Source organism: Epinephelus lanceolatus, chromosome 10, assembly GCF_041903045.1.
Source record: "Epinephelus lanceolatus isolate andai-2023 chromosome 10, ASM4190304v1, whole genome shotgun sequence".
NCBI classification, from domain to species: Eukaryota; Metazoa; Chordata; class Actinopteri; order Perciformes; family Serranidae; genus Epinephelus; species Epinephelus lanceolatus.
In genome coordinates, this window is record NC_135743.1 from 25,173,566 (window position 1) to 25,188,323 (window position 14,758).

Genomic DNA, 14,758 nt, shown 5'->3' on the forward strand with positions numbered 1-14,758 from the left:
TGACCTCTGTGCTGTGGCAGGGCAATATGGCAGCATGTAGGAGGAGGTGTTTTTTTTTCATTTGCAATCAATTTTTTATTGAGAATCAAACCCAACATGAACACACATAAAACAAAGCAAAAGAGAACTAATGGCGACACACACCTCCCACTCCCTATATACCATAGATCTCCGATTAATCCACAGGGAGATGTGTGTTTGGATGACAAAGAGAGAATAAAATATTGAAAAAATAATGAGGGAGAAAAGGTCAAAAAGTCACATGTGGAGGTGCAGTTATGATAAAGTTACATAAAATTTTGGGTTCTACTTCGGGCTCTTGTCCAGGACAACAGCGTTCCCAGGCACTGAAAGTTCCAGAACACTGGATAAACACAGAACCGCTGGGATTTGTGAAAGTGTAGGGAGGACTCTAATTCAATGCAAGCATTTTTTATTCTATTTTGTTTTTGCAGCTGTTAGGCTGGCTAGTAAGATACGTTAAGATACAGTGGGGGTGTATGACCCTTCACATTTCAAAATCTTTGCCAGTAAGGAGGAGACAACTTTCCAAAAGAGATACATCCTTACAATTCCAAAACATGCTTAAAAAGCTGAGGAGTCCATCCATACAAAGAGTGCATACTGGTGACTTTTCTTGGGAGTGAGATAGCTTCAGTGTTAGAATTTAAGTTGATGCTGATGATTTCGTTTTTTGGAGGTTTCAGCTGTGTAATCGTTTGTAAGAATATACAGAAAACAAGGAGTACAGTTTTGATACTAATCCTTTATTAAGATCATGTGTCGTCAACATAGAATACAAGTGGTGTGTTTTCAGTGGTTCATTACATTGAAAGACCATATACTTTTAGTCATAATCTTAGCTGTAGATGTAGAAAAAATGATGACCCAGGTAAGTCATAGGTAACATGAATATGATTAAGCCCAGTTTAGACCAAAGACTCGTGACGAGACGAAACCGTTGCAGAGAAAACTTGCAGCAGTGTGAACTGGCTGCCTGAGCTCAACTCAAGCTGGCTGATGGTGTCACCTTCAACTCCACTGATCAAATCACCGGCAGCTGGTTTAAGAATGCAAGGCCAGTCACCTGTTTGTACATTCAATCAGCTTGTAGTGAAGCTTGTGGTCAAGTTAAAATGACGACACGGAGAGTTGTTGTATAGAGATGATACACCATCTCATCTAGTTGCATTGGTGTGAACTGGCAGATTTTTAGAACGTTGCAGAACGGTGCATTACAAGTCGTTTCAACTCGTCTCGTCGCAAATCGGTGGTCTGAACTGGGCTGTAGATGACCTGAGACCATTTCTGCTAAAGATGCGCGCCAGTTAATGTCTACTTCAAATCAGTGCAAAGTTATTACAGGTGTGCTTTCAAGATGCAATTTTTCATTCTTTTGGTCTCCTTTTCTGTAACGCACCATGTGGATAGTAAAAGTTCTATAAATGGACCAAGCCAGAGTTTTGATTGTTTGAGAGGAATAAAATGAAAATAAACAGAGTCTGCTCATCTGCATTGAGAGGCAAGGTTTTCTTATGTGGGTTTCCAAGATATTATTGCTTCTGGATTAAGACAGATTGAGAGTAGAGCTGCTACGATTTATCAGTTCAGTTAGTTGTCAGCTATGAAATAAATCAGCAACTCATTTAATAATTGGTTTGAGTATTTTTTAAGGCATAAAAGGCGTCATTCTCTGATTGCAGCACTTAAATGTGAATATTTTGTGGTTTCTTCTACGAAGGTAGAAGAAACCACAAAATCAAATCAAATACCTTTAGGGTGGTGGACAAAGCACGACATTTAAGGACATCATCTTGGGGTTTGGGAAACACTGACTGACATTTTTCATTCATTGATTTTTCACTGATTGACATTTGCTGACGTTTTATTGATTAACATAGAAAATAACCAACAGATTAATCAACAGTTAAAATAAGCATTAGTTGCAGCCCTGTGTAATGCGGACATCTTGACCCCTGGTTGTCTCCCACTCATATGAACTTGGAAATTAAGGACTAAAATCTACTCCTGTAGTAAGAGAGATGAGAAAAGGGTAACAAGTAAAAAACTGGCAGGGTAGTGCAGGGCATCAGGGACACTGTCATTTGCTGGTTGTTCTGTGTGAAATCAAATATTTCACAATAAAATCAAGTTACCTGTGGTTTCATTTTCTAAAATCCAGTATTGTGCCTTCAGGACTTTTCTAATGAAATTCCTTGTTTTTGTCTCCACTTGCTTTATTACTCTATTTTAACTTTTTTTTTTTCTTCTTCTTCTATCTTCATCCCTCCCAGAGCCTATGCGTCCATTACGGGGCCTCACCGCCACAGATATCCAGTCCAGGCAGTTGTCCCTGCAGTGGGAGAATCTGGCGTTCAACCTGACACGCTGCCACACCTACTCAGTGTCCCTGTGCTACCGCTACACCACGGCGGGAGGCGGTGGAGGCCACAACACCACGGTGCGCGAGTGCCTGGCAGTGGAACACAACGCCTCACGCTTCACGCTGCGTGATCTGCCACCCTACCACGGCATCCATGTCCGTCTGTCACTGGCCAACCCAGAGGGGAAGAAAGAGGGCAGAGAGGTCACGTTCCAGACCGAGGAGGACAGTAAGTCTCTGGAGGAGGTTACGGAAAACATAGTATGGAAGAAGAGGACAGAAAAACTTAAAATGAAAAGTGTCATTACACCTGAACATAAATATATGCACGTAGTTTCCATATTATTAGGCACACCTGGCTGAAACTAATGCATCTAATACAACAGTGCCTCAAAACTTCCTACCGTCATGAAGGTCTAATGTTCAGGTTTCTTAAGCTGTTTTGGAGGTGGTGTTTAAAATTAATGATAATTTTGGACGATGTAATACGTGTTGGTGTTGAACTATATCGCATGGGACGGAGAAAATAATAGAAACACCTGCTATAAATTTTATAGCAATGAGAGTAGGCTAAATAACAGAAACATCTTTCTGTACAATGCAAAACAATTTTTTTAAAGATTATTTTTTTCTGGCTTTTGCCTTTAATGAACAGGACAGAGTGAAGTGGGGTGACAGAGAGAGCGGGGGGTGACATGCAGCAAATGGTTGCAGGCCGGAGTCGAACCTGCGACCGCTGCAGCAAGGCATCGCCTCTGTACATGGGGCGTCGGCACTATCCACATCGCTACCGACGCCCCAATGCAAAACAATTTTATAACACAACAGTTTGCAGCCTCCAAAATGCTCATAAAACTCAATCAACAACAACTGAACATTCAGGAAGGGAGAATTTATTGCAGGGCTGTTGTATAACGACCAAAATACATTGGGTACGGACGCAATGCGTCAGAAGGGGCGGGACGGAGTGGGGTTTTCTACCTGCTACGCAGAGTCCATCTTCACTGAGTGTGTACTGAGTTTTTCCAAGTGCAGTTTTTTATGGAGGCTTTGGAAGCATAAACTGGGACTGCATTAATTGACTAGTTTGCTTTAACTACAGGATGATTTGATTGATTTATTTTATTGTGAAACGTACAAACACCCACAAGGTTGGTCTGCTGCTTCCATAGACTGTATAAGGCTGCTTCGCATTGCCTCTGATACAATGAGGTATTCATTTGAATCTTTTTTTAAACACTATAATTTGCTTTTTACACAGTTCTATGTATTTTTCACCTGTTGGTGGGCTGTGGAGCCGTGAGTACGGAAAAACATGTTTTTTTTTTCTTTTACCAGTTGTGTAAAAATAGCAGCACGAGTGCAGCTTCCGTGGTCGGAGTCGCAGCTTATAATGAACGGGCTCTGCTGCGGGCATGCTACAACAGACGTGTCACGCTGCATCTGTGCCCCACTGTATTTCAGCCGTAAGACTGCATTAATATTAGCAATGTACTTTATATCTAATACCCTGGCAACTGAGTGTATTTATACACCATCTTTATTACTTACTCAAAAAAAAAAAATCCTTTTCAATCACAGGGATATGATCTTACTGAACACTGAATTCTAAATTATATAGACTATAGTAATTACAGTGTGTTGTGTCTATGACATGCTGGCAGTACATTGTTTATTGTTTTAAAATGCAGTTAAGAGTAACAGGCAAAATGACCCAGCTTCCATCATCTTCATGCACGTGTTACTTTCTTTCCTTGTCTCCAGAGTGACCCAGGGTTATAATTGTCATATCTTAAATTATAATCACATGGATTACTTTAGATATCTGCTTTGGAGGAGTGTGACGTCTAAAATGTACCAGAATACTTTAAATTGTTTAACTATTCTCATAGTAAATGTCAAACGGGAGGCTATCCAGGCCTGATACTGCCTACACACAGACCTTAACTGTCACATTTACCTAATTCTAGGATGGTTGTTTCTGAAGTTTGAAGGTCTTTTTCAACATAAATCAAGTGCACCACATGTGGATAAAATATACATTCTCATATATTAAAACAGTTTGGGTTCAAACGTGGTGGATTTCCTTAAGATTTAAAAATATTAATGCCATCTCCTCCCTTCCTCTATCAAAATATAGAGAGGGTGACCATCTGACTGAGGCTGAATCAGCATTACAAAAGATCCATTTCATTTTCAGACGAAAATAACATAAAAGAGAAAACATTATATCGGAGTCTCTGGCAACCCTGAGATAGGATTTTGTGCTTATTTCTTATCTCCTATTATTCCTTTGTGCTGCAGCGCATCGTCTGCATGGCAGCTGAGAGAGAAATCAATTCTGCCGTGAAAAAATCAAAACAAACAAGATTTTTCAGAAAGAGATATATACAGAGAAAGATAGAAGATCAAGGGAGAGTGAGAAAGCAGAAGAAAGGTTTTTTTTTTTCCTGAACTGATAAAAGATAAATATATGTACATATACATACAGTGCATGTCAATTATGAATGCCGTTTCCAAAAGCCTTAATAAGCAACTCTGTCCTCCAGACTAACTCAATTCAAAAATAACAGTCGACTCAGCTGTTCAGCTCCTGCTTTAGCCTCAGGCCTGAATCTCACATAACAGTCTTCTTCTGTACAGCGCTCACACAGACCATAGGGACTGAGGCTGCAACCGAATGGCCCAAAAAAAACTCTTAACAGAGCCTAATGTTGAATGTGCAGGCATTGACAGTCCTCTCACTGATATTCAGAAACAAGTTTACCCGCAAACGTCTGACATATTCATCAATATATTTCACTGAAGATTGATGCAAAATGATAATATCCCTCTTAGACTATTTTTCTCGTGTGTGTGTTGTGGTTACATAATTGATGCAGTTCATAAATTAACTGTGTCCTTATCTGATGTTCTGCTCCTACTGCTCTCTGGCTGTCTGAGTGTCTCATGTGGTGCATTGTTCTGAGCCACTGTGACATTCACTTCTGTGATATTGACAGGAGAGGCACACTGTGGGATTAGTGCTTCAATTTCCCCGACAAATGTTTGCTCTGACAATTTCTTATAGTTCCTGGAGGCATAGCGCCGGAGTCGCTCACCTTCACCCCGCTGGATGACATGATCTTCTTGAAGTGGGAGGAGCCTGTTGAGCCCAATGGCCTTATTACCCAGTATGAGGTGAGCCCAGAGACACTGTCAATTTTTTTTTGATCTTGTCACTTTGAAAATTGGGAGACTGTTGTTTTAATGGCTGAAAAATCTGAAGCCCCAGTAGTCTGATAAAATGTACCATCGGACCCAGAGCCCACTTCTCCAACAGCGTGGTATCCTGTTTCTCCATGACAGGCTACACACTTTCCCAGACAAAAGCACAAGGCTAATTATTATGCAGAATGATGTCATTGGATCTTCCTGATGTGGCTGCTACTTGTTCCCTGTGTTGCTTGGGTTGGTTAGGTTTAGGCATGAGGAGTGAGATTGGTAAGGGTTAGGATAGCAGAGTAACCAAATCAGAGGCAGAGGAGGGCGGGTCATGTCTTCACCATAGTAGGAAGGTCCGATGAAGTCATGGAGTGCATTAATTAGCCATGTGCTTTAATTTGGGAGAGTGTGGTCCAAGAATTAGTTTTGTTTCATAGGTCAGAGCAGATACACACATCCCATACCTTGCACTTTGTTCTTGAGTTTTTAGCTTTGGAACAGCCAGGGCGGTTTTTAAAAGGTTTAGCGAGCACTAAATTGTAGGAGCTCAAGTTTCTATTTTTCAGTTGAAACTTCTTCAACTTTTAACACTGATGAGAGGTCCATTTATTGCACAGAAAAGTTTAAATCTGAGCATCGGAACTGGGTGAACATCTGCTGAGGAGGTTGTGTAATATGATAGAAAGCTCCTGAAAGGCTGCTGAATTGACCTTGTGTTCAAATTGTTTGTTCAGCAGAGTATTTTGGTTTTGCAGGAGCTGCAGGTACAGTGTGTTGTTTTGTGACTTTGCGAACTTTAAACTGTAGCGCCGATTTTGATATTCAACAGCATATAGCGTGTCCACTCCAGTAACACTCTGTGCTCAATATTTATTTAATCTCGAGCAACACAGTAAAATTCCAGCATCCTGCTATAATTGAAATGTCCCTGTTCCTTTGGTAGTTTTGTGCCCGGTGTAAAAATAATTTCCTCTCTATTTGGTGAGCCATTTTCTTCAAGTGCCACTGCAGTTGGCACAACACACACATGTGCTTAATCACCAAACCACTCTGCTCCAATTTATATTCTTCCTCACCCAGCCATTTAGTGCATGGTACACTATGCCTATGTGAACAGAAATAGCAGCGATTGTGTGCACATGGCTTAGCACTTAACGCTGGTCTTTCGCCGTTAAACCAGAGCCCGGCGTCATCAATAGACTCACAAGCATCTGCTGTGCTGTAGGCCGGACTGTATGTTTAGCCGGATAATGATTTTGGATTGACTGTATACCCTCTGTCTGTGGTGAGCCATAAGTGGGCCTTCCTACCTACCCCTCAAGCCTTCTCTCCTTAGCCTCTCATGCAATGTCACCTCAAGGATATTATTAGATAGGATTTGTGGTTTGACATATAAAGTGGAGGCTGGACAGGATTTTTTACCCTGTTGTGTGTTGATCTCTCTCAGCTGACGGAGAAAGCTTTATACAGAGTCGTAGAAATCCTCTTCATTTCTCTCAGATTAAACCATTGACCACTCAGCCTGAGCCCATCGACCGCCACGCTGTCCTGCAAGCCCTCCTCACCACTCCATGCACCGTCGGGCATCTTTTATGTCTGCCTTTGTCGAGGAAACACAGAGGTCTGTCTGTGTTTAGTCACTGTATGGCTCATAATTCTATCTTCACGCTAAGGAGGCGTGAGCAGGCATTAAGCTCTTCTTATGATAATCAGCAAAGCCTTTGGTTTGGCTTGAGTGGCATCTTTAGAGTGATGCGTGTGTATCACATGCACAGAGGCACATACAGTATGTGTGTTCATTACTTCAATGAAGTGGATCTCTCCCAGCTCTAATGTATACCCTAATATGTTCACCCTTGTCTGATTGCAGTAAGGTCGTCTCATTTAGCTCTCCACTATTTCAAAGAGTATAAGTGGAAATTCTCATGAGAGTACCGCAGAGGCAAGGCAAATCACCTCTCGAGGAAAAACTTTAGAAAAGATTTCACTTTTAAAGGACACTCAAGACCCGCAATTCTTTAGAGTTAATAAGAGTTAATTAAACTCATAAACACTTAGTGCTATTGATTTAAACACTTGAATTCACTTTTTACTGCGTGGTGTCGCCAGTCCCTGGCCTTTATAATGCATTACTTAGTCAGAAAATCATTTACCACTCACAATACTTTTTTAAAAAAACTCCAGGTTGCTTGTGTGACTTTGACTTAACAGTGCCAATGCCAATCAAGTCCTATTCATCTAAAACTATAAACCCACACGAGCAATTAGCACATTGATTTAGAGAAGCAAATTAATTTCTGAGGGAAGTGAATCATATCAATCAAACATTAGAATTACTTCTTATGACAGAGCCGTTGGAGTTAATGACCTCTGCAGATCAGTGTGAAACTTTAAAATGAATCTATCACTTGAAAATTTGTTAGCAGCTGCCATAACGAAGCATAAAATCAGTCCTGAGGTGACTCTGCTTTTTATGATATTACCCTGAGACCATCTTGTGTTCAACAGATAAGTTACCAGAGCATTGAGTCGTCTGATCCTGGCATCAATGTCCCGGGACCCAGGAGGACTGTGTCCAAGCTGAAGAATGAGACATACCACATGTTCTCCAACCTCCACCCGGGAACAACTTACCTCATCTCCGTCCGAGCCCGCACAGTCAAGGGCTTTGGGCAGACTGCCCTCACTGAAATCACCACTAACATCTCAGGTATTACCACCAATGACTGACTGAGAATGTGTGCTTGTGTGGGAGTGTGAAAGCTGCCGTAAAATTGTAAAATAGAAACAGAAACAGGCAGCACTCCATGTAGAGGCTGTGCCATCACTGCCTATCACTGATGCACCACGCAGGTACAACGATAGACTTCACCCACTGCGTGCTATAATTAGGATCCGGGTTTTCTCTCTTTTGACCTCGGCGTCTTTCTTCTTTCGCAAGCAAAACCACTGCTCCCTGAGTGTAAGAGCTATTTTCCATCGCCTCTCCAAACTAGTGACACACACTGTCATCTCACAGTCCTCAAGACATAAATTAACTTGTAGGAAGCAGAGAAACACCACAGAGGGGACACTGCTGTATGTTATGTATAAAGAAAGATGCAGTACATTCTTGGGACCAGGATGTCATTTCTGAGAGTCTCAGAGCTTATTACTGCTGATAGAAATCCAGCCTTGGTGTTTCTGTTTCCTCTTAATGATGCATTTGCGCTTGTTAAGGGATGGGATTACACCTCTTAGGAACGCACAGCGCGGCCACTCCCACCCTGTTTTGCTCACACATTCCCTCACCTCCTCTGCCCCTATCTCTTTACAGAGAGGCCTGGTTTGTTTAATTATAGATTTAGTGCACAATCACTGCTTACTGGCTGTATGTTAGACAGAGCGTTGGCGCAAAGCCAGACCGCAGATAGAGTCCAAAAGTCTTTGCACATCATGCTCAACCTCCTCCACTGGCCCACGGTGCAGAACATTCACTTACACTGAGCGTCTCTCAAATCTGCACTGACAGCCAGCAAACACTGAACACCTTCAACAGCTACTACTGTCAGCATCTTCAAGCAGTATCCACCGCAGAGTATCCAGCTACACACATTTCCTCGTTCGCGCACGTACATGCGGACGTGTGCGCCGCCATGGCTGATACACAATCATCCTTCAAACAGACTCTATCTGGCAGGAGGCATCAAACCTTCTTTTAGTTCTACAAACCGCAGCAGACCTTTAATGTCAACAAATGCACATTCAGTTTCCCTTAATGCCTCACCTTAATTGATGTCAGCTCTTTTCTGCTGCGGTATTAGCAAACCACTTTTTAATATGATAATCATTGATTCCTCGTGAATAGTTTGCTCTCCTTCCCCACACTAATTGACTACTGATATTAAAGAGAAATGTGCCGCCACATCTCCGGGGAGGAGCACGGCTTGAGCCAAATCCTTTCAAATGAGAAACCCATTCAATTTAGCGTCACTCCCATAACTTTTAATTGGACTTGTATGCGAGACAACTAGAAGAGTATTTAAAACAGTGTGCTGAGTATGAGGATATGGCTGTTGGGTATATTAGCACTGTGAATGGCTGGCTCTGTAAGGTCTGTCAGTTTCACAAGACACTGAGAGGCTGAACATGTTTATATAGAAGCAGAGTCTGTGGTTAAACTGAATTAAGCTGGTCTAAGGCCTTGTTCAAACTGTCAGCCCCAGTCTCTTATTTGCCTTATCCAGATTGTATCCAGACTGATTTTAAGGAAGTCCGCACAGCGGATATGAGATTTTTATAAATCGAAACCAAACCACATTTAGAGGTAGCTCTAAGAGGAGCATCTAGAGGAAGCTCTGCCTGCTCAGATTTGAAAGTGTCTCTTGCGTTATTCGCACTGCGACGCACAACATTAAATCCAGAGTGACTGAAGTGCTGAGCAGAATCCATGCTACGTGGGACAACATGGGTAACAATTGTACGTGGCAACATGACGTAACAGCGCAGTTTGGAGGGTAAAATGATGGACCTTTTTTCACAAGCTCCTGCATGGGAAAGCCGTGTCAGCAGCGTCGCTACGTAGTAACTGATCCCAGCAGACAATTTATTTTGGCGTCTGTCCACAGACTGTTTTTCATCATGCTGTCCCCTATAGTGCTCTGCTAGTAGCAGCATAGATTCTGCTCAGCACTTCCATTACTTGGAGTTTGGCATCATCATTGGTTGTGTTCAAAATGTGACAGGAAGTCACTTTGAAATCCAATTTGAGCAGACAGAGCGTCCAGACAGTGGGTGCTTTCAGACCTAGATTTTGCTTGCTTTGGTCTGAATCAGGGACTAATTTTGTTACAAAGTTGCATAGTTGCCTAGAGTTGGTTTATGTTCTCACGGCAGCATTTACAAGTGGACCAGATAAAATGCCTTGCTCGAGAAAGCTGCTCTTGATTGGTCTGACAACACTTTCTAGTGTCACAATGGAGGGACAACTACACAGGTTGATGTTAGCGCTGGTCATCACACCAGAGTTGGTTTGTAACCAGACTGAGACCACCTCTTCAAGAAAGTCTCTGTCAGGTTGTTTTGATGCACACCTGAGTGCAATTGCCGTGTTGACACCTGCCCAAACCAACTACACTTAGGGGGGCAAACGAATCTGAGTTCAACTGAACCGAACCAAAAGGGGCAGGTATGAACGCACCCTGAGATGCATCTGTAGAAATCTGATTGGAATCTGATTCAGACCACCTCCAAATGTGGTTTGAATCAGATTTGTAAATCCACAAAAATCACATTTCATATGTTCTTTTCACTGTCCAGACTTTTGTTTTTAAATCAATATGCATATGCCAAAAAACAGATTTAGGCTGCCTGTCTGAACAAAGCCATAAAGATCTGATGTGATACACAAATCTGATTTTCCTGCAGTCTGATCGTAGCCTAAATGGATACTGGCTAAAGCAGTTTGCGTGTTTGTGTGTATGGACGTGTAAAGTTAGTGTGTTTCTGCATCCTCAGCTCCCACATTTGATTACGGAGACATGCCGTCCCCCCTAAGTGAGACAGAGAGCACCATTACTGTTCTGCTGCGCCCAGCCCAAGGCAGAGGAGCACCTGTTAGGTGAGGAAATCATCTCAAATGTGCATCCATCTTTTTGTTGTACTAAACACAGCTTATTAAAGTTGCACATTCACTCTGTGTCCAGTACATACCAGGTGGTGGTTGAAGAGGAGACAGTGAAAAAAGTAAAGCGGGAGCTGGGGCTTCAAGAGTGTTTCCCGCTGCCCATGTCCCATGGTGAGGCACAGGCCCGGGGCACGCCACACTACTACACAGCGGAGCTGCCACCCAGCAGCCTCCCGGAGGCCAGTCCCTTCACTGTTGGCGACAATCACACTTACAACGGCTACTGGAACAGCCCTTTGGACCCACGCAAAAGCTACCTTGTCTACTTCCAGGCTATGAGCAACTTCAGAGGGGTGAGTGGTTGTTAACTCCCACCAGGGGTGCAGCAGATCTGGCAACACTTCATGAGCTAGCTGTAGAGAGTGTGCAGAATAGTGATGAGTGTTGTTAATGAGTATCTGTACTTACTAATGCTATGGTTGACTCTGTAGGACAGTTTGCATTGTCTGGGATCGCAGTCCCTTGAAAGAGTATTTATGCTGTGAATAGGGTTGTTGGATGAAAACATATTGAGCTGGCGGTGTAACTACTTGGAAATTGTGTATGTTTATATCCAAGCGCTTTGATTCTCTGCAAACAAAGCGTGTGTGAAACAGGGAATTACTTGCATGCATTACTTACAGCTAGCAAAGCTGTGATTAGCTGGAATTACTCAGAGTCAACAACGTACATCAGTTCACTTCCCTCAGCTTTTATTTTCCTCGCTTTCCCCATTCTGCCCCAGTCCTTTCTTTTTCGTCCTGTTCCCTCATGTCTTCGTTCAATGCCTCTTTCATTAATGTTCTTACCTACTCCTCTCTTTCTGTATGCACCCAATCAGTTGAGTATCTTTGAAAATGTAAATGTGAATCCCGGCTGAAGACCCTGTTAGTTGAGAGGCAGTATTCTACACTGTTGTGTTCCCATCCATATCACCACTCTTGAGCACACAAAGCCCTCCAGTCTCCAGTCATACCCTGAGGACGCCACATTACCTTTCCAAATTCCATTACAGGAAGAGTTGCTACCTGGGTGAGGCAATTACTTAAGGATAATTGGGCACAGGTGCAGATGATCAGAGGTAGAAAGCTGCTGCTTTAATATTCACAGACTGTGGCAATGGAGCTGAGAAATATTGCCGTAGGTAATGCAGCCTTGTGTGATCATCACCTGGGAGTAAATGCATGCAAACTGGGTTACTGGTCTGTTTGACTTTTCGAGTCCTGTCAGTAGTTACTCTGTGATCACGTCACTTTTTTTTTTTTTTGTTTTTTGTTTTTTGTATCAGGCATGTGGGTATTATAAAGTCCCATGAAGACCAGTAGGATCTTTTTCCAACTCAGTGGAGAAACACACGGAGGTAGTGCAGTGTGAGCACTTCACACAACTAGGCTACTAAGCATGGGATTAGATAGGGGAGGTCTGGCTTTACCGGCGGATGGGATTAGGTTTTGTTTTGCCTGGCAGGGGGCCAGCATCCATGACCCACAATGAGTGGAAACACAGTGCCAAATCACACAGCCAACACTGTCCCCAGTCGTTCAAACACTGCTTCCTTTGCCTGGAAATACAGTAGCAGTCACTGTCAAAATCTGGGCATCAGCCCTGTGATGGTACTACAGCAGTGCAACAATTCCTCTGGAGGGAACAACAGTGTTCAGAGAGGGCAGGAACTTTATTTTCATGGCTGAACAAGATGTTGTATTTAAAAAAAAAAACCCTGATGAAATGAACTCCTGCGTACATGTAATTACCGCCTCTGTTTTATTCAAGGGTCGGTGTTTCAGACATCAGACCTTTGTCGGTGCAAAGCCTTTGTTGTGGGTGGGATGTTTCCTCTTTTTACACACAAGAAGTTTTTCTTTTTAGCTAAAAAGCTTGTGATTTAGCTCAATTCAACCAGATGAGCACAGCCGAGAGCAGCGAGTTGCAGAGCATTTTACCAATCAGCAGCAGGATACAGAAGACATGTCGCAGCAGGGCTATGACAACATGAGCTGTCACATGAGAAAGGGCTAATTACATAAAGCAAGATAACATAGAAGAGCATTACATAGCAGACCAACAAATAATACAGTATGACACTGATGCCTTCTTTGCCTGATATTATTAACATTACAGAGTTACGTCCGTGAGAGCGTCTATTAAAACCACAGATGTTAAGCTCTGGCTTGTGCAGCCTGTATGGACTGGGATGTTGCGATTGCATAATGTGTTTTGTGCTATTTCGCATCTCCCTTTGTGCTTTGTCTTTCTGCCCAATCTCCGTGTGCAATTATGCATTTCAGGCCTTTTACATTTTAACAGTGTGCTCACTCTGTCACAAAAATGTAGGCCAAAAAAGAGAATTTCAGCATTCTAAATGTGATTTTGTACGGAGGCATGAATGCATTCAGCATATTCATGTACTGTGGGGTATTTTTATAGTAGTTTTTGGATTGTATACAGAATAGGGAAACATAATTACCTTATGCCCACTCATTGTGGAGGATGGAAAAAAAACCCTGTACCTGCTGTTGAACTGTAGCTGGCGCCGAAAGCTGTCACATTTACTTGGATAAAACAAATGTCGATAAGGGTTTCTGAAAGTGGTGATGAAGTTGTCATATTTGGCAATCATTTAAGGCATTTGCACCCCGAAGACCTTATTAAAATCTGAACTTAATTGCCAGCCTACTTATTCTATCATTTAATTGTGCAGTGCAATTAATCAGGGTGTCTGTGGTCTGCTTAAGTTTGTGTTTGTCTGTTTGTTGAGGGGAAACATTGCACCTAATCCACTGCAACAGCAGCAGCAGTGGGAATAGTTTGAACAGTATATGGGACATAATATTTGGCATTTACCCATGCTAATTATCTGGAGAGTGACTGTCAAGCCTCTCTAATTGCTTTGATTGATTCATCTAAAGAGGTGCTTGAAAGACTGTGGATACAGACTGTAGCTTTTGCAGGCCAAAGCAGAGTCATTTATAACATCTATCTCCAGACTTCACACGCACAAGCACACACACTGTAGAACCTTGCGTGTGTGCTGTGGTGCCCCTTGTTGCACGTTGGCATTTGTATTTTGTATTTAGAGCTGCCAGGAACCACCAGCCCCTCTGGCGTGGCTGGCACAGCACGGCCAGACGTGTGATGTGTGTCCCACAATCTGGAGCTGGCCTATTAACTCTTCTGCTGAGCCTGCACACGATTCAGATGTGCATGTTACACAAATGTGCATCTATCTGTCACAACAGCCTCTTTTTTTTTCTTTTTTTTACCGTAAATAGATGTAAACATGCTCTGTCTTAATTTGCCAGAGCTTGTAGTGATTGAATGTAAGGTTTCATCTCCATATAGGAGGCAGGTTCAGATGATTCAGCCTTTTTCGATGGAAAATGTTTCCCGTAATTGAGTCAGCCCTTCAAAAGCTCAAAGTCACCAGTCAGCATTTCTGGAGACACATACAGTATAAATGCACATTCAAGCAATATTAACTAATGATTATTAATTAAAACAAACAGATAATCAGTTGCCTTTGACAT

The 14,758-nt window shown here is 42.5% G+C and overlaps 1 protein-coding gene across 4 annotated transcripts in view; it reads left to right on the forward strand.

Annotated features, from left to right (window-relative positions):
* The window catches only part of ptprub (protein tyrosine phosphatase receptor type Ub), a 215,832-nt gene that overhangs the window by 147,545 nt on the left and 53,529 nt on the right, over nt 1-14,758 (forward strand). For all 4 annotated transcript variants that reach the window (XM_078171863.1, XM_033640425.2, XM_078171864.1 and 1 more), the window contains exons 8-12: nt 2,295-2,612; nt 5,454-5,563; nt 8,096-8,297; nt 11,084-11,186; nt 11,272-11,545. In XM_078171863.1, coding sequence (XP_078027989.1) covers nt 2,295-2,612; nt 5,454-5,563; nt 8,096-8,297; nt 11,084-11,186; nt 11,272-11,545 — 1,007 coding nt within the window. The remainder of the gene's footprint in view (nt 1-2,294; nt 2,613-5,453; nt 5,564-8,095; nt 8,298-11,083; nt 11,187-11,271; nt 11,546-14,758) is intronic.